This window comes from Stylophora pistillata, chromosome 11 (assembly GCF_964205215.1).
Source record: "Stylophora pistillata chromosome 11, jaStyPist1.2, whole genome shotgun sequence".
Classification (NCBI taxonomy): domain Eukaryota; kingdom Metazoa; phylum Cnidaria; class Anthozoa; order Scleractinia; family Pocilloporidae; genus Stylophora; species Stylophora pistillata.
Genome location: NC_142529.1, coordinates 13,895,803 through 13,917,558, shown reverse-complemented (window position 1 = coordinate 13,917,558; position 21,756 = coordinate 13,895,803). Strand labels below are relative to the sequence as shown.

The following is a 21,756-nucleotide window of genomic DNA, read 5'->3' as shown; positions in this document are numbered from 1 at the left end:
CCGCAACGCTCGGCAGTCCAAACCATGTCAGAGAAAAAATTTTATGTCGTAAAAATAAGTACTGTGCAAATTTCTGAAATTAGACAGTGACGAATTTTCGAACACAGGGAGAAATTTCTTAACAACTTGTCGAGATGGAAGAAAAAGCTGAGGAAAAATCTTCAGAAAAGGGAAGCCGGTTCTCGGTTAGCGAGGTTGAAATAACACGAGTGTGTAGCGATACTTTCCGATGTCGAAGCAAAGAGCACAAAAATTAAAAACTAAGTGGCGTTAAAAACAATCAAGGGGAGCAGATTATATTGCCATTGCTACGCCTCGTGGTTTCACTTTAGCTGATACTGATTGATTAACGACTATAGCTGACAGCTTAGCGCAGCAAACTATGAAACACAACTCTGACCAAAGCTCGACAGTTGGACTGCAGCATAAGGAACACTGCAGACAATAAACACCTTCATCAATCCATTAAATTCCCCTAACATTTCTGGTCCTGAAAACTGTTATATCAGGGCTACGCTGGAATGTGTTCAAATCATTCACCAAGGGCCAAACAGCAGAGTAAGTATATTACACCACCATCAACAGGAAACTTATTTAAAAGTTGTACTACCGCATCGTGCAACACCTTGTTGTGTTATGCATCAGTAAGTATACAGCCTACATGGCCCATTGTTCAAGTACCACCTATTTCCATTGCCTCGGTGTCCAGCAGTTAGCTGGACGATATGCATAGGGGGGGGGGGGAGGGGGCATCAGTAGCCATCACATAGCTCTCCCGGTCGTACCTCTGGTGGTTGGAACAGTCACCTGTAGGCTGTTTGGGTTGGTGTACAAATTCCTGCAGGCCACGCATTAGTATTGTAAATCCCAGGGTATGGTCTCATGAGAAAAAGATAGAACGACACCCTATCAACCTTCTTCGTTCTGCCACAATCTTGGATGACAAACACTCCAAAGATTTAATTTCAAGTACAAGATAAAATTATTTCCTTTCTTTGGTGAGTTACACAAACACTTTGCTATTTTCCTCATTTTCAGAGGTCATTCTGAACTTGAATATGTGTTAATTCCCGGCTCTCCCTGCAAACTCCATAAATCTCTTCCTTGACCTCCATTTGATTGACGTTCAATACCACCAGTGAGAATGACAGTTATAAAAATATAACAGGTCATACTTCTTGTTATAATTTAATTCTCATTGTGTCAATATAACATTTGAGAAAGCAAATTAAGAACATCTTAAACCGAAAGATTGCTTGGGGAATTCTTGCTTTCGATACTAATAAAAATTTCTACAAATCAATTAAAATTAATACAGTTCTAAACCAAATCTGAGAAGTCTGAGCAATATTTACTAGATGAAATACCCAATGGAAAAATTTGAGCGTCTGAATATATTTCACAAATGAGATTCTTGCAGCTGAAGTGTTATCTACGCCTACTACGGTATCGACTGCTGCTTCCACGATCAGACTGGGTTCTTCTAAGGAATTCATCACAAGCCGCAGCATATGGATCAACCTTACAAACCAAAAACCACAATATTAGTGATAAATATCAAGCAACCAATCATGGAAAAATATTCGCCTTCAGAGCGCCTTCGAGGTGCGTCCCAATTCGCTGGGAAGGGAACTGAACCATGATGTCATTATATGGCAAAAAGTTAGTCTTGCACGTTAAGGAATAGTCGGTGTTTAAAGGCCATCAAAAATCTTGACTAATTGTCTCCAACGATGTTGCTTAAACAAAAATTGTGACTTCCACTCCAAAAGTTTTGAAAAAACGGAACCGTTTTTCGCAGTTTGGGCATCTACGTAAAATTTCGATAATCAATCATTCCCAGTTGGCAGGTTATTCCTTATGCAAATCTTTCTCAAATTCAACGGCCAAAATCCTTTATTCATTCGAGATGTGATCTTTTAAGTACCCAGGCTGGCAAAATTCCGTTCGCTTCTCTTATTCCTGATTAAGTTATTCCCCAAAAATGTGAGATGCCAATTACTCGTTTTACACAGGTGCCATTTCGGGAAAACAGCTTTTTGAGATTAAAGAAAAAAAAAAAGGTCAGGGTATAGAGTTGTATGCTGTTCGCACCATCAGATCGCGCCTTAGGGTATGTATCGCGCACCAATCAGGTTACTGCATTAAGACAAATATTTGAACTAGGATATTCATCAATCAATGCTCTTTTCCTTTTACAAAAATGAAAATATCAGTTACACAGTGTCCCACTTAAACCCCACAAGCCAAAAAAGTTATTCTTGCATGCGCAGCATGCCTATGTATGATGTTTGTTGTCATTTCGTCTCAGTTGCAGTTTGAAAGCACAATTCCTTCAACAGGATGTGAACGTGAAGAAGCCCTGTTTCCAGCAGAGTGGTAGAACATGCCAAATACTTACTGTCCGGTGGTAACCTCCACTTCGTGAACTGCTGTGACTTATGTGCAGAGGTGGGTAATAGGATGGCACGTCTACTCCTCGAGTCGAGAAATGTGACTAGAAGATAGACAGTAATATCTCATCACAGGAATTAAAAGGCTTTAAAACGGTCATTTTTGTGTATCTCCCTGGCTGCCTAACGGCAGGCAGGCTAAATGGGTCATTTTCGTGTATCCCCCTTCGGTACCTGACGGCAGGCCGAATTTGAAATGACGTTGAAAATTTTCTCAGTTAGAACCTTCCTAAATTAAGTGACAGGCAGCTTGTATCATTAAGTTCTGTAAATAGCAGTAACATCCACTGTTTAAATACTGTAGCCAACAAGTACTGAGACTGTTGATTTGCCGAACGTTTAGTTGCCCTGACATTTCTGATGACAAAGTAAAATAAATTCCATTTTTTATCGGTAATGATCTGCCCATAAGACAAGCATTTTCACTGGCCAAACACACAAATTCGGCTTGTCTTTAAGTCCTCTATTTTCACGACCCTCGAACTTCAAAAAAACAGCCATAAAATAACTTCAAAAACACAGCCATAACATAACTTCAAAAAAACAGCCATAAAATAACTTGAAAAAAACAGCAATAAAATAACTTCAAAAAAACAGCCATAAAGTAACCTAAAAAAAACACAGCCCTAAAATAACTTTATCCTTACTCGTAGTGGAGGTAAAGAAGAAGAGTGACGTGACCGCTGGTACTCCCGCATGTAGTCTGAATAGGACTGAATAATGGAGCATTTGGAAGTTATTACATAAAACAGGATGCAAAAAAGGTGGGGGGTGGAGCTAGTTTCAGAATCTTTCAGGGCCTTTTTGATATGAATAGTATAGTAGTAAGACAACTGATTGCTCTGCATTAAGCAAACTAAAAGAAATAGCGTCATTCTGTGGCTTCTTAACTGGAAAAAGTTCTTGGTCTTCCGTTATTTGTTTAGTTCTTGTTGATGTGGAATTTATATAGTGCATTATGCACACTAATATGTTCTAATATGCTTAACAACCCTTTGTGAAGGAATTTGGCCAGACGGTATTGAGCAGCTAATTTTTGAAGGAAATCGTTTTGCAGGTGCCTCCAGTTTTAGAAACAAGGTCAGACCACAATGCCAGTTCTTTTACGTCCCTGCTTACCACTAGGATAAAACGAAGGAGAGAGGGCTCACAGGTTATTGTCTTCATTCTCGAAGACTGCAAGATCTAACCATTGGCAGATTCTGTAGCAAAGGCAGTACATTCTTCTTAGTTATGTTGACCCTGAGGGTTGGTCCTGTCTAGGAATTGAACCCTCGACCTACCACAAAGCAGTTTAGCGGTCTGCAGCCAGAGCTAATCAGTCCATTTACTACCCCATCTTCCTACTCCCTACAAACCAGAGCTAATCAGTCCATTTACTACCCCATCTTCCTACTCCCTACAAGCCAGAGATACATCAGTGACTGCTACAATCCTTTGTTTCCTTCCCTGCTTTGTATTCCTCCCAAACGTACCAAATTAAAACACAGAGCAAAAGGACTACTCTACTTACTCCATGGAGAAGAGTCTCACGCCTCACGCCACCATAACGAGATCTAAACAAATATAAATTATAATAAATTAATAGATACTCCATTGGTGACAAAAAGGTTTAGGATTATTCAGTGAACTACACCAACCATTCGAGGAGATACAGAGCATGCTTAACATCTGTGTCCAACATTTAGTAAACAATTGGTAAAAACTTCCATCTATTGGATAGAAAAGTTACCTGTCCTCATATCGCGAAGATGGTTCATGGTGATCTCGCACATGATGCCTTGATGCTGAAACTAGAAGGTAATCAACACCCATAAAAACCTTGAAACAATACATAAAAGGCGAAAAAATACCCAAATTGTCTCTCTAAATGCTCCCTGTTTGCAAAGAAATTTTTAGCGTTCATGTTAAGCAGATCGTTTTCAGAAATATTTAGTGCTAAAAAGTAGCTTAACTCCTCACAGTTCAAACACAACGTTTAAGGCAAAAACAGAGCTACTTTAATGCAATCAACAATTCAGAAATGTCCAAACACGTAATGACGTTACTCTCCAAATGAAAGCTAGAAGTTCAAATGCAAACACTTGACAATAAGTAAGAGTGACTTTACAACCAAAGGAACGAATTACAGGTAATATCAAAAATGAACTATATTCAAGAAAATAAAAATATTTGTAAATTTAAGATGAATGCTTGGCCCAAACCACATTCAAAATGTAAAAAAAAAAAAAAAAAAAAAAAAAAAAGAAAAAGAAAGAAAACCCATATACATTTCTAGGGGAAAAAAATCAAATCATAACATATTTCAGGATGACTAACGGTGGAAAATGAAGGAAAAAGTGAGACAGCCAGTAATGAGAATCATAAAACCATTTGACAAGTGTTTCCTGTATAATATATAGAGCTCCAAGCCTAACACTTTTGACAAGTGTTTCCAGTATAATATATAGAGCTCCAAGCCTAACACTTTTGACAAGGGTTTCCTGTATAATATATAGAGCTCCAAGCCTAACACTTTTCAGTAGTGCCATTCTGAGGGTTCTCAATCAGGTTCCAACCAATTCGGTTTCTAATCAGCTTATCCTAACCTACCCCCCAGCCCCCCCTCCCATAGGTCAAATGTCGCTTTACATTTTCTTCAGTGTAAACAAAAGGTAAAACATATCATGAAGCCTTCTACAATCTCGTCTGTTAAAATGAATGGAAAACTCAGCATATTTGTGAACATCTTTCAATGAAAAAGTCAACATTCAGAAATTTAACAAAGCTTTACACACTCTGAAGTGGCCCAAACTGAAAAGTTTTCATGCTAATCTGCCAAAATTATTGTGTTCGAAAGCTAGGTTGCAAAGAAAGGAGTCTACAGATGCTTTGATTGATTTGAGGGAGGCTGTTTTGCAAAATGTGCCACCTTGTTTCCTTGTACATGCGTAAAAAGATTTCAGGGAAGACTTCAGTTCTTCGTTATCACAATTTTTATCTTAATGGTGTTTTAAATTTGCTCCCATCCAAACTTCACTTTCATTTGCTCCATCCAAACTTTACTTTCATTTGCTGCAAATGTTATCCCAAAATCTAAACAAATCATATTATGCATTTAGCAAATATAGTTGAACCTGTATTAAGCAGTCATGGGGTGATGATGCGAGAGTTGTATTTTAACACATTTAAAAATTAGTCATAAATTATTAAGTTCTTCTCAACCATCTCCCACCCCAGTCAGAGATAAAGTTTCAAATAAACTCTTTATGGTAAAATTCAGACAAAAATTCTATGGGTTCTAAATAACACCTCTCCTTTAATTCCTTGGACATAGAAGGTGATGGAGATAGCAAATTACCTCTGTGCTTTCTTTTTGTCTTACGCAGTTCCTCAGAGTGCCTTGGACGATGCCTAATGATGAAAATATTTTAATATTAAACATTTGCCCGAAAATTGTTGACCCTTACCAATCAGAACAGCCAGCCTGTTGTGCCAGGGATGACAACATGAATTTAAGTACCAGGCCTGTGATAATAACAGTCATCATATACCAATGAAGATCTAAAGGCATGTTAATATCGCATTAATTTTTATGGAAGCACAGTGCTGTCACCTCCAAACAGCAACTACCACTTGCTCTCCTGGGCAGACTCTGTTTCTGAGTGTGGACTGATATTGTCCTAGGTGTTGAAGTTACTTAGTCCCAATGACTAACCTTTCAAGTCCCAAGGATGATAATATTCAGAGATCCACAAGTGTCAACATCTTAACATGGCACATGTGTGTCACAGACTCAAGCACTCAATAATGCAACTGATTTGAAATGTAGTTGCCAGAACACATTTTAAAGAACCGTGACCACACAAAAGCTTAAGTTTGGTCAAGTCCGTACATGATAAAAGGGTAAACTATTGTAGGTCCCTTGAAGCTACACCAGATTTTCAATCCCCCACTAGTGTCCTCTGGTTGGACATTATAGATGTTTTTTTTTTTAGCGAATCCATGTACAAACCAAAGGCTGTGGAAAATCCCGCATAGTTGTGCAAAATAATACAATAAAAGGGTGATTAATGCTGGTTATCTTCTGCAACTGCATCCGCATTAATCACCACCTTGAAAAATACACATGTCGCAACAAAACTTCTACCAAGCCTAAAAAGGGACCTCATATTTTTAAACAAGTTTTGAAGGCATCCATAATTTGGTAAGTTCTCCCGCTAAGCAGCAAAATTGCCAGACTTGCAAATAAAATTTTCAGTCCAAAGGAAGTCAGTTCATTTTCAACAAAAGATCTTGATATGCAACTGAATAGTCTTTTTTTTGAAGTAAATCCATTGAGGTAATGTCCTAGGCAGGTGAATGGCCTTAAGTCCATTTCATAGTGGAAGTAAAGCTTGATCACAACATTTCCATTATTCCTACAAAGCACAGCAAAATATAAGATAATATGAGAACAAGATGCCACGGGAGATTGCAATGAAACACTTGGCGGGGCAGAGCAGGATAAATCTGTTGAATACATATCCATTGTGTGCCCTGTCACTTATGATGACAGAGATCATCCATGACTCTCTGTTTCCTGTGAAACAATGATGGTCCTTTATGTAATTAGAGAAAATCACATCTCAATGAAGGCGTGAGCAGGATATCACATGCATGTCCGCCTGCCTGCAGGATATGATGATTGTTGCTAACCTAGCAGCATCTCTTTCCTTCCTACGTCGTCTTTCTGTTGATAAGTGGTGAGCTGGATTGAGCTCCACCGTCTCATCTTCTGGAAACAATCGGCAAAGAGCTTCACCCACAGCTGGTTCCACTTCCTAGCAATTTAAACAGGGAAAAACATAAAAAACTGTTCATAGACTCTTTCATAAAATCCAGACAAAGATTGTAGTTATTTGGCTATGAGATGCACCCCACCTTGAGGAAAGTGGCAATTTCAAGTTCCCACCTGAAAAGTTTTTTTAAAATACTTGATTGTGAGATGCACCAAACTTTCTGACTTCAAGAAAGCCCTTATTAATTTGATGATTTCATGGCCTGGTAAATTTAACAAATCAACAATGGTTTAGCATGTTGTGTACTCTTATTGACAAAAAATTTGTCATCATAGTGGTAAAAAAAGGTTGTGGACTCACAAGGTGCAGCCCAGTAAGTCCACAACAAATTTTGACCACTGTGATGACAAATATTGTTGCCTTAAAAAGTACAGACCACGCTAACTTCTATCAATTTGTTTTTAACCACAATAACAGCAAATAAAATGATTCTTTCAGTACCTGACCATTTTGACACTTTGACACGAGCAGTGCTGTTTGAACTCTTATTGACGACAGCAAATTGGCCAATCAGATTGACACATAATTGCCAATTGAGGTAAAATAAAAATATTATTTAAACTTCTTAACTGCCAACCCCACAGAGAATTCATCTCACTCCCAAACAATATTTTAAGGGCCAGTTACCTGTCCATCACGGCAAATTTTCACCTCTTTGTTGTCATTCCAAGGATTTCTTAAGTGCAGGCACTTACTGAACCAAAGCTCCCTTCTACAAACAAGAATGCCACTGAGTTGATCATAAAATCAAACCATGTGAGGAATTCTAATAACAGGTCACCAAACATGTACACACTTCTGGGTATAATAAACTACAACACATAAATTGCATAGGAAGAAGATATGACAACTCATGAAAAAACGATAAAAAAAATGGGAAAGAAAAAGGATGAAGGGGTGCTGAAAAACAGGACTATGACAAAAGTGTGAACATATTCAGTAGAGAGCCCTGAGGTGCCTGAACAATGTTCATGTCTGGGGTCAGAGCTGCCAAACAGACTCCTAGTCTGAAAGGGGCACCAGAACAAAATTTGATTTTATTGGGACTTCAACTATTACATGACACTTTACAGGTAACTCCTGTTGCATCTAGAGAAGACGCACAGTTCAAACCATCACATGCATATTAATGTTACTATGATGAGTACAGTTCTTTGTTCAAAATATTTACCTGTTGAGCCACTCCAATTTAAATACTCCTCCTAATGCTTTGGCACTCATTCCAGGAGGCAACACCCAAGGCATTGGCTGGCCTCCATGCTTGGCTTCTGATGCCAGTCTAGCAAACCCCTGGAACTTTCCACTTTCTTTTACAGAAAATATCAAAATGACATTTTTATATCTCTGAAAGAAAATCAAGTATGAAAACAACTGATGAGCATTCAACTGATGAGTAATCATGAAAGCAGGTCCTCCTTTCTTTCTACATCCACAATGTTCATTTACAAATAAAATAAAATACAATTTACACACTAGTTTATTCATTATGTTGAGAAAAAAGGAAAGGAAAGTTAAAAAACATCTTGAAAAGGTAAGCCACAACAGACTACATATAATCCATAAAACTAATTTGCCTTGGAGAACTGTGTTCCTCAGAAGTCTAAGTACTTTGAGTACTTATAATCACTACTCTCTCAAAATTGGAAAAAGGAAGGCAGAGGGATAAGTATGCTGGCCCTAGTTTTTCAAAGAAGAAGCAAATAGCTATCTACCAAATGTGACCGGGCACAGGATTTCGTACACTAACGCTTTACCGTTTAACGAATCAATCTGTTTACTATCCGTTTACTATCCGTTTAAAACGGATCATTAAAGCGTTTAAACGCTTTCTTCATCCGTTTAAACGCTTTGCTCATCCGTTTAACGTTTTCGACAAAACGTTTAAACGGTTAACCTATCCGTTTAAAATAAAATACATCCGTTTAACAGTTACTTGCATCCGTTTAACGAGGAGAGCGAGATTTGTTTTCATGATTATGCAAATTTATTTCGATTGACGTGTACGGCAAAATTTACAAAATCCGTGGCTATCGAGTCTCTCATCTTTTATTTCCATCGATTGAAAGGAAACGGAAATTGCTTTATAAAAGCTGTAATTACACATTACTTTACGAAATCGAATGTAAGATGAAACACGAGCGAAAGAAAGTTGAGTTTTGTTACATGCGTATGCAAAATTGTTTCGATTAACCGACGGTGAAATCTACAAAATCAGCGGCATTTCTTAACGTTTTCACTTGATGGTGCGTTTTCATTTCAGTCAATACGTAGAAAAAACAATGTAGGGACATGAAAAAAAAAAACGACTTTGCTTCTCAACTCTATTTTCTTTCTATCGAGAATGTTCAGTCCACATGGTATGATTGACAGACTGCTTCCTCTGCTTATACAAATTTTCAAACGCATTGTGAGTTCTCCAGGGCGAGACTCGCTCTCGGCTCGCTTCACTCGCCAGTGGATAGCTTAATTGCAGGCTAGTAATTTCATTTTACTTAGTTTTCTATCGTCGTCGGTCGAATATTATTAGCATGAAACGTCAGTGTTCCGCATGAACAATTCGTATAATTGTTCGCAACGGTTTCTGATCGATATGTGCATGGCTTTCCGCCATTCTTTAGCCCTCCTCATTCGTTCAAGGTTTTTGTCCATCCGTTTAACGTTTTGAGCTATCCATAAAAAAAGATGCTGTTCAACCGTTTAACGTTTTAAGCCATCCGTTTGTTTTTTTTCTCGGCCGTTTAACGGTTTACGGAATCCGTTTTTGGACTTTGCTCTACCGTTTAACGCTTTGGACTATTCGTTTAAACGGACATGCAAGCCGTTTAAATGCTGTTACTACCCGTTTACTATCCGTTTACAAACCGTTTATTTTTACCCGTTTAACGGAAAAGCGTTAGTGTACGAAATCCTGTGCCCGGTCACAAATAGTAATCTACGAGAAAAAGTTTGCAAAACAAAGCACTCCTTTTCTTACAGTTCCCTTGACTCAGATGTTAGTAAGCTGTTGATCATTCTGTTGTTGAGTTTAGAAGAATGGCAAAAGTCATACTTGTTTTATACCAAAAGGTGTCCCAAGATGGAAACAGCCTAACAACATAGGGCCAGCAAAACCAATGGAAACAGTGAACTTAATGGACATGCTATTTTTCAGAATTTTGACCCAGAATGGTAGAATTACATCGTAAGCATTTCATACCTAGAAAGTCAAAGTTCCTTAGAATTACAGTATTTACCCATGTATAACATGTATATAATAAGCAGCCCTGCTTTTAACCAAATTTTCAGAGAGAAAAGTTTTCACAGCAAAAAAAGACAAGTCATATCTTTATAGAATTATTTATTCAGATAACAACAACATGGCATTTTCAAGATCATTTAAACATTAATATCTTTTGCTTATTAGTTAATTATGAATGATATCAAAGCTCAACAAAACCCTACATTGTATTTACAAACTATGAACAGTATTGAAATTTCCAGGCAAGGTTATATCACAAAAATAAACAGTCTGGTACATAATGCAAACTTACAGCAACATGGTTCTTATGCAGAGAAACCTTTGAATTCTGACACAGAGTCTGACTGAAAAAGTTTTAGTACAGAAGAATCACCAAGTTCATAGGTGTCCTCAGTTGAAGCGAAGACAAAATCGTCTCCTGAACCATCTTAATCATTTGTTATGCCACGCTTTCAAAATGATCCAACAACCATGTCAGATGAAATTTTTACCATGCCTGTGAAATCCACCAACAGATTTATTCTTCTGAAGGCTTCCTTAGTTACCCAGTTGGTGTAAACTTGTGGATTCCATCAGCTAACCACTCCTTCCATCTTTTTCTTACTCCACCTTAGAAAGGTTTGTTTGAGGAAACATCCACTGGCTGGAGAAGTGAAGTCAACCCTCCAAGAGTAACAGCAAAATAAGTGTTTTCTCCTTTAAAAGATGCTTTCACCTGATGAGTCACATGGAAGGCTACACCAGTGTGTTTATACCAAGCTTTCTAGACCCACAGTTTCATTTGCTCTGAATATATACAGCCCTTCTCCTGGGCTGAAACAACAACCCTGTGTGTTGATCTTTGGAACAATTCTTCGTTTGGAGATAACCACTGGCTTTCTCTTCATACTCCACAGCACGCCAGTACAACCATGACAAAATTCTTCTTGCTTTCTGTGGTAAGAATTTTGATAGTTTTCATTCCCATGCTGTGGATTGTGTGATTCAGTGGCATGTCAAAAGTAGGCAGAGTTTCGTTCATGTTTGCAATTAGGTACAGTGGATATTTGTTCTCCTTACACCAGTTTGCCACCAAATGATGGAAACTTACTACCTTCTCCTCACAATTGTCCCAAGTGTTGTTTTCTGCCAAAGTGAGAAATTGTTCCTCTTCATGAAAGCCTGGCACCAATAACTCCCAGCCTTAAAAAACTCCTTCAGGAACTTGGTATTTCTCATCTTTGACTAGCTTGAGTGCTTTCAGTCGCACCACGGAAGGAAGAATAGCTGGGCTGTCATTTCTTTTCTCTGTCATCCAGGCCAACCAATTAATTTCCAACTTTCACCATGTAGCTTTCTTGCCACAGTTCACCTGTTTGAGCCACTGCTTCTTCCCCAAGTTCTCCACAGCCTGACCTAGCATTCAAAGTCTCCAAATTCTGGTTTGGGAGCATGGTTTCCATTTTGCAATGCAAACTGCATAATTCTGAGCTTTTCCAAAGCAGTGTAGCTTTGACATTTAGCAGGGGTAAGTTTCATTGCCTTGTCGAATTTCTGATTGCTTGTGATTACAATGAAATGGTGTGATCATGTTTATCTTGACAACCATTTCTTACATACTCTACGAAATTTATCATTGGGTTCGAATCAAAAATGTTTCATTGGTAGATTATCTAACTTAAGCTAATAAAGACCAATTACCACCAAACTTTTGTTACTTCAATTGTTTTGTTTTAACATGTGCAAATAATGGCACAAAAGAATAGAATGTGAAAAAGAATAGAATCTGTGCATAACACAAACCGCAGTTTTGATGGTCAGTTTTGAAGAAATTAAGTGCTCAATATACTCAGGTAAATATGGTACATGATACTGTTTTCAAGATAATGCTTCATGAAGAACTAAATCTTACCTTAAAGTGCGCATTTAGTTTCTTCTCATTAGCCTTTGGAGTTGACCAAACACCCTAAAAAAAAATAACATATCCAAATTATAGAAATCAAGTGTCTTATTGTTGAAACTTCTCTCAATCTTATTTTAACCTTGAAGAAATGGAGTCCAAAAAAGCAATTTTGCTCAGAAACTGAGCCATAATGCTGCCATCTTGAATATGCCGCCATTTTATGTGACCTCCCTGACCTCAACCTTTCCAACTGCTGTAGAGCCACATCACTTCAAACCAGAAAGTGTTCAAGGGCAAAGACATCATATGGTTAAGAAACATTTTAGGAGCTGAAACTTTGGTGAGTGTTCTACATTTGTATTACCTTTTTGTTGGCGAAAAGAAAAAAATTGTGCCTATTTTGGACCCTGCTTCTCCCTTGATTAATATCTTTAGCCCTTCCACTAATTAACTCTTAATTTTTTTGATGATTTTTTTCCTTAATAACTCATACCTTACTTGTCTTTGTCGAATGAAAGAGTTATCAATAAAAACATACTCAAGAGCAGTGACCCAACTTATGACCAGGGCAGCACAGAAGGCTTTTTGGGTACATGTCCTTGATAAATACTACTTCATTACATACATGTATATAACTAGTTTCCACAGTAAACTGGTTAAAATGCACACAGTGATGTTCCTCTGCCATTCCTCTATCCTAATTTCTAGTTACTTGTTTCTCAATCCTAGTAACTAAAACCTTTCCCCGTAATACGTATACTAAGTTCTTTCAAGTCATTTAAGGTTCATATACATATTTCAGGTTTAACTGCTTTTAAACTAACCAGTAAAAATCTATCCTCAGTTGATTTTTGGTGAGAATCAGCTGCAAGCTGGACTTACCTTGGCTTTAGACAAAGCTACATTCTCATGATTGTTACTTTTCATCACAAAGTATCTAGCTTCTTCGAAGAATTCATCTAAATTGAATGTTTTCTTTGATTTAGATGACGATGCCTTTGCCACTTTACTCTTGATGTGAAGCTGACTATCACCTAAGGAGTTCTCACTTTCACCACTTGATTTAGTTCCTTCCACAGGAGATGATGCTTTTCTTTTCCTCCTCTTTACTTTCTTTCCTTCTTGCTCATCTTGTTCTTTACCACTCAGATTTTCTAAACAAATACAAGACTTCATTAAACCACTCGTTTGACTGACAAAAACACATTAACCTGCTACTACTGACTAATATTAGAATAATAGCGTATTATTTGGGCAATTACCACAGTTTCCATTTTTAACAAACTACCACGCATGAAAGGAATAATGGAAGTTCCAAAAGTTCCTAAAATGCCTATGAACACAGTTGAAGAATTTGTTCACTTAAAACTCTACTAAATTGAGTGTGTAACCATAAGGACCCAGGATCACATTGATGCACTGTACATGCACCTTTGTTTCTGATTTCAATAAAGTGAGATACATTATACTATGACCTGCAGATGATGTAAAAGACTGAAATGATACTCGCAGGCAAGCTACAACATACCTGCACATTAAGAATTTGCAGTAAAAAGGCCTGAAAAAGTTTCAGGGATTGACATTATTCCAACCCAAGCCTCCCAGATACCATTTGGGAAATTCTACCCACTGAAATTACATGTGGCTTCATAACACTGGGGGTAGAACCCAACTACTATCTCCCAGGCATTAGTTCTAATCCTGTCAAATCCTAAAAATTATTCAGGCTTCTTTTCTACAATTTCTTTTAATTGCAGCTTACTGTGAGGATACCTTTTTGGTTAATTCTGACTTCCTTTGTACAACACAAATCTGTATAATTATGCTCCATGTAAAATTCCCATGACTGATTGAAAATAAATTTCTGATTGGATTTAAGCTCAATATTTCTATACTTGCAATCAAGCTTTGTAAAATGGTTTACCAAATGTAATTAAATTTATATACTTGCTTTTTAAAAATATGACATTCACACAAAAAATTTGATATGTATAAAGAGCATCACAAAATAGTAGGTAACAGTACAAGCCTTCCTCCATCTACTGCTTACCTAAAACACACTTTTTATTGTTACCTAAGAGCAGTATTGTGAATTGAAGTGAAGCAACAAACTGCTAAGCTGTGCTAAATTTGACACTTAACAAAAATCAAGCAATGATTAAAAACCTGATTCTGATTTGGAAGAACCTGAAGAGGAAGGTGACACTGAACCTCCCTCTTCTTCACTAAAATCTTCTTCTCCACTGTCATCACTTCCACCAGCATCTTCACTTGCCTCCTCCAGGTCATCAATAACTTCCATATCTTCAGTAGCCTCATATTTACTGACTGTGTCTGTCTCTTCAGCTAAAGCTGTTTTGCTTTCTACCAATGGCTCTGAATCTACAGCATCTACACCTATGACTGCTGTCAAAGAGCAATGTGGAAAAAAAGGCCTCTTTAAATTTCAGCTCAGGTGAGAAATGCAAGTAAACCAGTATTCTTCGATTCAGTTGGATCAACAAATGACCCTGATGTTGTATTTGGCTTGGCTTAGGTTAACATTTCATTTCATTTTACTTGAAGAAAATGACATAATCAAAAGTGTGTGTTTGCATTTTTTTTGGTAACTTTAAGCTCTCAATGCTCAACTAGTTCAATGGAAGTTCAAAAGCAGGAAGCTGTACATAGTACCACACAAATGTGAAAATTTTTCAAATTTAGATGCTACAAGCCAAATCTTTCTCCATCTGTATGAGCCAAATCCCCCTCTTCTCTGTCAAGTTTCTCCTCAGAGTTGCTCAATAACATTTACACTGTAATGTGATGATCACATGCTTACAGCGTTTTTATCCCACTTCCATCTGAAAACCGACCTTTATCAGTTTTCCTCAAAACTATATAATTCAGAATGCACTTCATGTTACCACAAGTGTTTTTGAATGATAGAAATTAAAGATAACTGGCAGTGAGTTCAACAAGTTTTTTTTCATCTCAGAAGTGACAACTCAAGGCATTAAGAAGCCTTACATACATGATACTTAATCACGGTGGTTTGTGTGGGATTTGCTGTTTGGTTGCTCATAGTTAGGCAAAATGAATGTTACATGAAAAAATTGCACTGAGTGGTAAAACTGTGCGATGATTTCTCCATACCTTCATTGACTCAAATCTTTCTGTCTTTTGCAAACATAATCTCATTAAAGAAATATTTGAATACCATGAATAGATATATGTAGCACAGAAGAGCTGTCATACTTTGTTTTGCCTCTGGACTATCATCAGGTCCAAACTCAGCTATTTCATTCTCCTTTGCCTCTTCCTTATTCATGCTCTCTATGGGTTCATCAATGCTATCCAGAACCTAAAATAACAAGGTGTGATATTTAATTACTGATACTTGCTTTGACATCACTACATCAGGTCTGAGCAAGGTGCAACATTTTGGCCATCCCAAACAGCAATGAAAATTATCCCTTAAAATCAGCCAAGGAAATACAAGTAATTCATCCCATAATAAATGCATTTGTGGATTTTTAAAACATATCGCCATACATGTGGTTTATTTTTTGTACCTAACATTCAATGCTATTTTTGGTTTTTAAGAGTAACAGCTAAAAGTGCAATGCTTTAGAAATGTCTTTTTCACACAGAGCTGCAAATGCTATCTTTCAGTCGCGATAATAAACAAGATTGAGAGTGAACATAAAGGGAGTGACCCAGCCAGGCAAAGCTTATCCTGCTCTCTTCAGCACTAGGGTAGTGCCTGCTAATAGGGATTAAAATTTCCTACATTTTGAAGAAAACATATAGCTTTGAGCAGATCAAGTGAGGTTTTAAAGGAATTACTGCATTTTAAATAACATGTGTCTGCCGCTATCCATTTTCTGCAATCACTTGTTTCCTGGCTTTTTGCCAGAATTAAATGTCTAAATATAAAAACCTACCTAACCCCTCAACTCCAAGAAGTGATCATCATGTAACATCACCCTGTTATATTCACATATCATCCGGCGAAAAAGTAACAAGAATGCCCAATTTATCAGGCAGAAGTTGATATCTTGATCTAACACCAAATTATCATAACTGATTTACAAAGAAAATCAACAATCAAATCTGGGAGTTAAGGGGTTTATTCCTATGCACTGTTAACTTCCTTAAAGTGTCCCTGAGATTAAAATTTTCATACATCATTTTTTTCCATTTTCGTGTTCAGTGCGTCTCCTTCACCTACTCTGCCAAAATTCAGTTTAGACCGAGCACGAGAAATATGTAAATGCCGTTAAATTCACGATTTTGCGTCCGCCATTAGTTGATCATGTTCCGGAAGTTGATCGCAGGACTCAGAGGAAGTGATGTCAAAGGCTCAACGCGAAAATTTCACATGGCAAAATGTCAAGCAAACATAACAGAGTGCTTTACTCTATTCTAGCTTACAAAAACTAAACAAAAATGACTGGGCATCGATGCATAATTCAAAGCTGAAGTAATCGTGCAGACCATGCTGCAGGTATTTCTCTGCATTGGAGCCTTGAAAATAGATCAGAGTGAGAAAAGCGATTTGTGCGACCTCGCCGAGTAAACTTGAATCCTACAGAAATATTTGTGATCTACTCCAAACACTTCTCGGAGGACTGTTTCGAGAGATCTGTGTACTTTGAACAGAGTTAATTAACTCTGCTTTGAAGGATCTAGGTGAAGAGTTCTACTGGGTTCAGTGACTACTGTTCAAGAAGAGAAGGGACAAGAAAAACCGTCCTCAGTACGATCTCGATGCCAGAAAGTGAAGTCTATGAACCTCCACGGATTTTGTCACCTTTACATGTGAGCTGATCAATATCCACCTATAACAACTCTCTGGCAGAATACCTTACACAAAGGAAAGTATTCGGTGAACATTGTAAATAAGAATGATAAAATAGCCAAATTGAGGATTGAGATTTCTGACCTCAAAGAGCTCACTTTTATACAAAAGAGATGAAAAATATAATTGTGTGCTCTGATTCTAAAAAAAGCTGGCTTTAATATCAGTGAAAGCAGAACAAACAGCTTAAGACACAGAGTATACAAACACTTTAAAATGTAGGCTTGCAGCCAAAATCCAAGAAAATGAAAATTTCATTAAAAACCTGTCAAACTATCAACCATCTGACAGCCAAGTCAGCATGCTATGAAAGGGTCTCAAATTCATCCCGATGCCCGTGACAAACAAATTTAAAATCAGGCCAACTTTTGCGAGATTTATTTGCAAGACGAATGCGCCTCCGTTACACCTTTCACGGACAAAACAAAGAACCACTTCTGTTTCATATCAAACTGAATGCCACTGGTTCAGTCTTCTATCACCCTTCAGAGCTACTTGGGAAATTGTCATAACGCTACCTGCAGACTGCATCTAAGCCAAAAAATACTTTGTAACGCAATGAGGTCACTGACAGCTCTAAAAGAGTTGAAACAAACTCTGCTTTAAACCTCACAGAAGCAACACAACAATAGTCATCATGAATAAGACAGAAAAAACAAAAGAGGCCAAAGTGCAACTCAACAACAGAGCTCACTTCAAACCTCTCAAAGCACCCATAGTAAAAAACAGCAGGAAAGGGTTAATGAGTCATTGACCAAATGCACCAGGGAAAACACATTGATGGCTTAGAAATGGCTTTCACAAACTCCCAATATCCGCCTTCGGATACACAATTAGCCATTGCTGAAAACTATTTTTACTAATCACCCCATCATTTCTCACAAAAAAGGAAAATCCCTTACGACTAGCAAAAATACAGTTCGAAGGCGATAAAGCAATGTGACCACAAAAGCCACATGGGGAGTCTGTGCCGTTCTGTGTTTATCTTTATTCGCAAGGCCAAAATTCATCGTTTGTCGGCGCAAAACTATCCACAGAAGCTTCAGATGATTTCTGGGACAATTCATCGTCTGAAGAAGTCGACATTTCCTGACTGACAACAAAGCAGTTCTCAAAAAAGTAACAGGTGTGATTCTCTGTGTAGCGAACAAAGAGAGTTGTGACAAAGCAAAGCATAAGTTTGTTGAGCCTTTGAAGTCATAATGACATCTTTGCGGGCTCGGCTGGAACATGTTTTCAGCAATGGCAGATGATTTTTGGACGACTCTGAAGCGGTAAAAATTGGTCATCGAAGGTTTGTTTTGAGTTTTTAATGGCAAAATGGGTCTTAACTTGACCCAATTCAACATTGTGTAAACAATTTAGGCCAAAATAAAATGGTCAAGTTTCATCTCAGGGGCACTTTAAACAGTATATCACAAACCTCAACTTTGTTTCCAAGTTCTTCTTGCTCTGTTTGGATGGTTTGTATTTGCTCTTTTCCCTTGACACTCTTGCTGACTTTATTCTTCTTCAACTTTGTCTGTGTAGCAGACTTCTTCTGCATTAACTTGCTCTTGGTTTCAACACCCTCTTTCCCATTTCTTTTCACTCCATCGTTAATCTGCTTCTGGCTGCTCTTTCCACTTAAATTACTAGATGTTTCTTGAACTTTGCTGCTTTTAGTTTCAGTGGGAGTGCTTTGAACACTCTGTTTTGCTACTTTCTTGGCTGGGCTTGCTATGCTGGTCTTCTCTTCTGATTCAGGTTTGACTTTCTCTTTAGACACCTTACTCTGTCCTTTATTATTCTCAGCTGTTTTCTTAACAATGTCCTTCTTTGCCTCTTTTTTCGCTGCTTCCTTTCTTGGACCCTCCTTCTTAACAAATTTTGAGGCATCTTTCGCTTTTGAGCTCATCAACTTCTTTGTTAGATTCTCTGATTTTTTCATTTCCTTTTCCTTTTCAACAATTTCTTTGGTTTCGGAAATTGCTGCATTCTGTTCTTCTTTTTTCTTTATCTCTTGGTCTCCAGTTTTACTATCACCTTCATTTTTGGAACCTTTCATATCCTTCTGTTTGTTTTTAGTAGTGTCTTTTTCCTTTCCCTTTTCCTTGCTTGAATTTTCATTTTCAAGCTGACCTGTGGTTTTGTCCTTCTCCTTCAGCTTCACTTTACTTTCTTTTGGAACATCTTTTCTAGGACGTTGTTTTTCTTCCTTTTCTTTCATTGGTAACTTAACCTTGTCGCTGTCACCTGTCTTGGGAGATTCTGACCCAGATGCAATGGTTTTAGAAGCCTTGGTTTTGGTTAGAGTCTGGCTTGATATTTTCAAGGTCTGAAGAGAGGTACTGTTGTTTTCTTTGGTTTGAAGTTTTGGACTGTCCAAATGTCTCTTTTTAGAAACATCACTCTTGTCACCACTAGTTGCTCTTCGTTTTCTGCTTGGTACTGAACAAAGAAGACAAAAGTGAAACAAGTTTTTCGGAAAATCACATTATGAAGTTAATCAAAACCAAAGCTATCCAGATTACTTTTGACAATTTGCTGAAAATTTCTGCTTCCTAAATAAATATTAAGGTCCTAGTTTCAATTTCATAACTTTTTGTTTCAGGTCACAATAATGAATATGACAGACAAAGGAAAACAAGAATTAAACTGGTTTAAAAATGATCTAAGCTAAACAAAATTTGAACCATACTACTGTAAATTCATGTATAAGCAGCACCCTCAGCTTTCAAGCATCATTTTGGAAAAAAAAAAAACCTCCAAAAAACAAAAGTTGGTTTTGTTTGCAGATGTTCACAGTAACCTTGAAGAAATCTAATGTTGCGTATTTGCTATGACATCAAACTCTGAAAATACCTTTTCAAAGCTTCTCTTTAATCAATGCCCCCATTCCCTGTGAATGACAACAGTTGTCTTCACCGCTAAAGCTCACAGCTCAAATGAAAATGATGGAATTTGAACAAAAATAAAGTGCAATAGAACAATGAAAGATGTTTGCTTGGTAACCATACAGTCATTTCACAAGGGAAGTCTTGACACTAGATAAAGCAATGGTCTTAAGTATAAGACACACCTGCCATTTTTGGAAAAAGGTGTGGCTTATACACAAGTCTTTACAGTATTTGCATCCTCTGATACTGAGAGTTCAGCAGAGGGTACAGTAATATAAGGAAAGTGAACAATCTTGCCTTACCACTTGTCTTTGCTGGAGTGTCCAGTTCAGCAGCAAACTCATCATTTGCTGGTTCCCCAAGTATATCATCCAGAACATTTAGCTCCACTCCATCCAAACCTTTTCAAATTTCAGAATATACAAATGCATGTTATAAACAAACTCAAACTTAATAGAACACCCCAGACCACCCATGTCATACCAATGACATGGGTAGTTTGGGGTTGATCCACAAGGATCACTGAATCCACCAGCATTAGACTTTTGTGAATAAATGTTACATCTAAGGTGCAGGAAATTGCTCAGCTAAAGCATTCTCTGCCTCAAGTGCGATGAAGAGAACTACATGAACATGCCATAAATATTTCCTTAGCCTTGGCTTGACATTAATCCATCTTTCAAAAATCCAGAAATAATGGAACACCTTACAGGCTGTCACTAAGGGGTAGAAGCTAAGGATTTCCCTCCACTTATAGGAGCCTGAGCCCCAGTGACTTCAATACAGGACTAAAACTTTGGAAAGTGAAAATACGTGGTTGATAAATAATTTTCAACAATTTTCTAATTCAAGAATTCTTATTCATCCTTGTAAGAGAGCAGTTTTGAAACTCAAGAGTTTGTTTAAAAACAAATGTCATCTTCTTTCAAAACATGCATACAAATAAAACCAATTCTCAGAATAAAAAAAAGACAACGGAAGCCGGAAAACTAAAGTCTGCTCTAGTTGGTTAAGAATCACTAATCACATTTTAGTAAATTACGGAGTTAATTTAAATTAACAAGTGCTGCACCTTCTATTTTAAGAAGTACACTCTTCGTTTCTATATCAAAAGTTAAGTTACTTTAAGACAAACAACTGAAAAGAGAGATTCACCAGCACTAGTCTCAACGCGAATTTTGTCTAGGATCAGAAGAATAACCTCACACGCCATTCATTCTACATGGCGATCGCTGCATCGCAAGCCACAGAAATTCAGTCAGAGATCATATCTTAAAAACACCTTTTTAAGCATAAAACATGATAGGTAAAGAATCCTTGAAAAGGTCAGAAAATGCATGAAATTCAGGCCATGAAAACTGGATATGATACCATGTGCATAGTGTATTTTTCCTCACTCATCCATTGACTTAGAAAACAAACAACTTACTGGTTTCCAACTCGTCTGGAGATGAAAGTTCTCCTTCTTCGGCCATTAAAGCAATCCAAACTTTCACTTCTAGGTTGTTTAGCAAAATAAACACAGTAATTCAGTAAACAACCCAAGAAAGAAATGTATTCCACCAACGAATCCTCCTTATCCTTCGACGTCGCAGGATTATTATGGGATTAGCCGTGCAAGAGCCCTTGTCCCAATCGGTC

The 21,756-nt window shown here is 37.5% G+C and overlaps 1 protein-coding gene across 4 annotated transcripts; it reads right to left on the bottom strand.

The window, feature by feature from the left end:
• Positions 1 to 1,172: 1,172 nt before the first annotated feature.
• LOC111327172 (uncharacterized) lies at positions 1,173 to 21,724 on the bottom strand. 4 transcript variants are annotated; one of them, XM_022931288.2, is made up of 16 exons: positions 21,545 to 21,723; positions 20,418 to 20,516; positions 18,660 to 19,666; positions 15,631 to 15,736; positions 14,560 to 14,799; positions 13,276 to 13,547; positions 12,403 to 12,456; positions 8,445 to 8,617; positions 7,901 to 7,985; positions 7,131 to 7,255; positions 5,794 to 5,846; positions 4,186 to 4,246; positions 3,967 to 4,009; positions 3,101 to 3,166; positions 2,402 to 2,497; positions 1,173 to 1,521 (listed from the first exon to the last, which is right to left on the bottom strand). In XM_022931288.2, exons 1-16 carry the CDS (start codon positions 21,588 to 21,590, stop codon positions 1,429 to 1,431), a joined length of 2,619 nt encoding a protein of 872 aa, XP_022787023.2. In that variant the 5' UTR covers positions 21,591 to 21,723; the 3' UTR covers positions 1,173 to 1,428. The 4 variants fall into 4 exon arrangements, with proteins under 4 accessions (XP_022787023.2, XP_022787024.2, XP_088595472.1 ...); XM_022931289.2 differs by having other exon boundaries at positions 14,560 to 14,796; XM_088739346.1 differs by lacking the exon at positions 21,545 to 21,723 and adding an exon at positions 20,081 to 20,117 and having other exon boundaries at positions 20,418 to 20,514.
• Between the last annotated feature and the right edge of the window lie 32 nt (positions 21,725 to 21,756).

What these genes read in the sequence shown, in the direction of transcription:
- LOC111327172 (XM_022931288.2), bottom strand. Translation starts at nt 21,590, where the DNA reads ATGGCCGAAGAAGGAGAACTTTCATCTCCAGACGAGTTGGAAACCA. An exon ending in AACTTGGAAACAAAGTTGAG is followed by an intron (nt 15,737 to 18,659) that starts GTTTGTGATATA and finishes TTGTTATTTTAG; the next exon opens with GTTCTGGATAGCATTGATGA. An exon ending in TAGCTTTGTCTAAAGCCAAG is followed by an intron (nt 12,457 to 13,275) that starts GTAAGTCCAGCT and finishes ATTTTTTTTTAG; the next exon opens with GGTGTTTGGTCAACTCCAAA.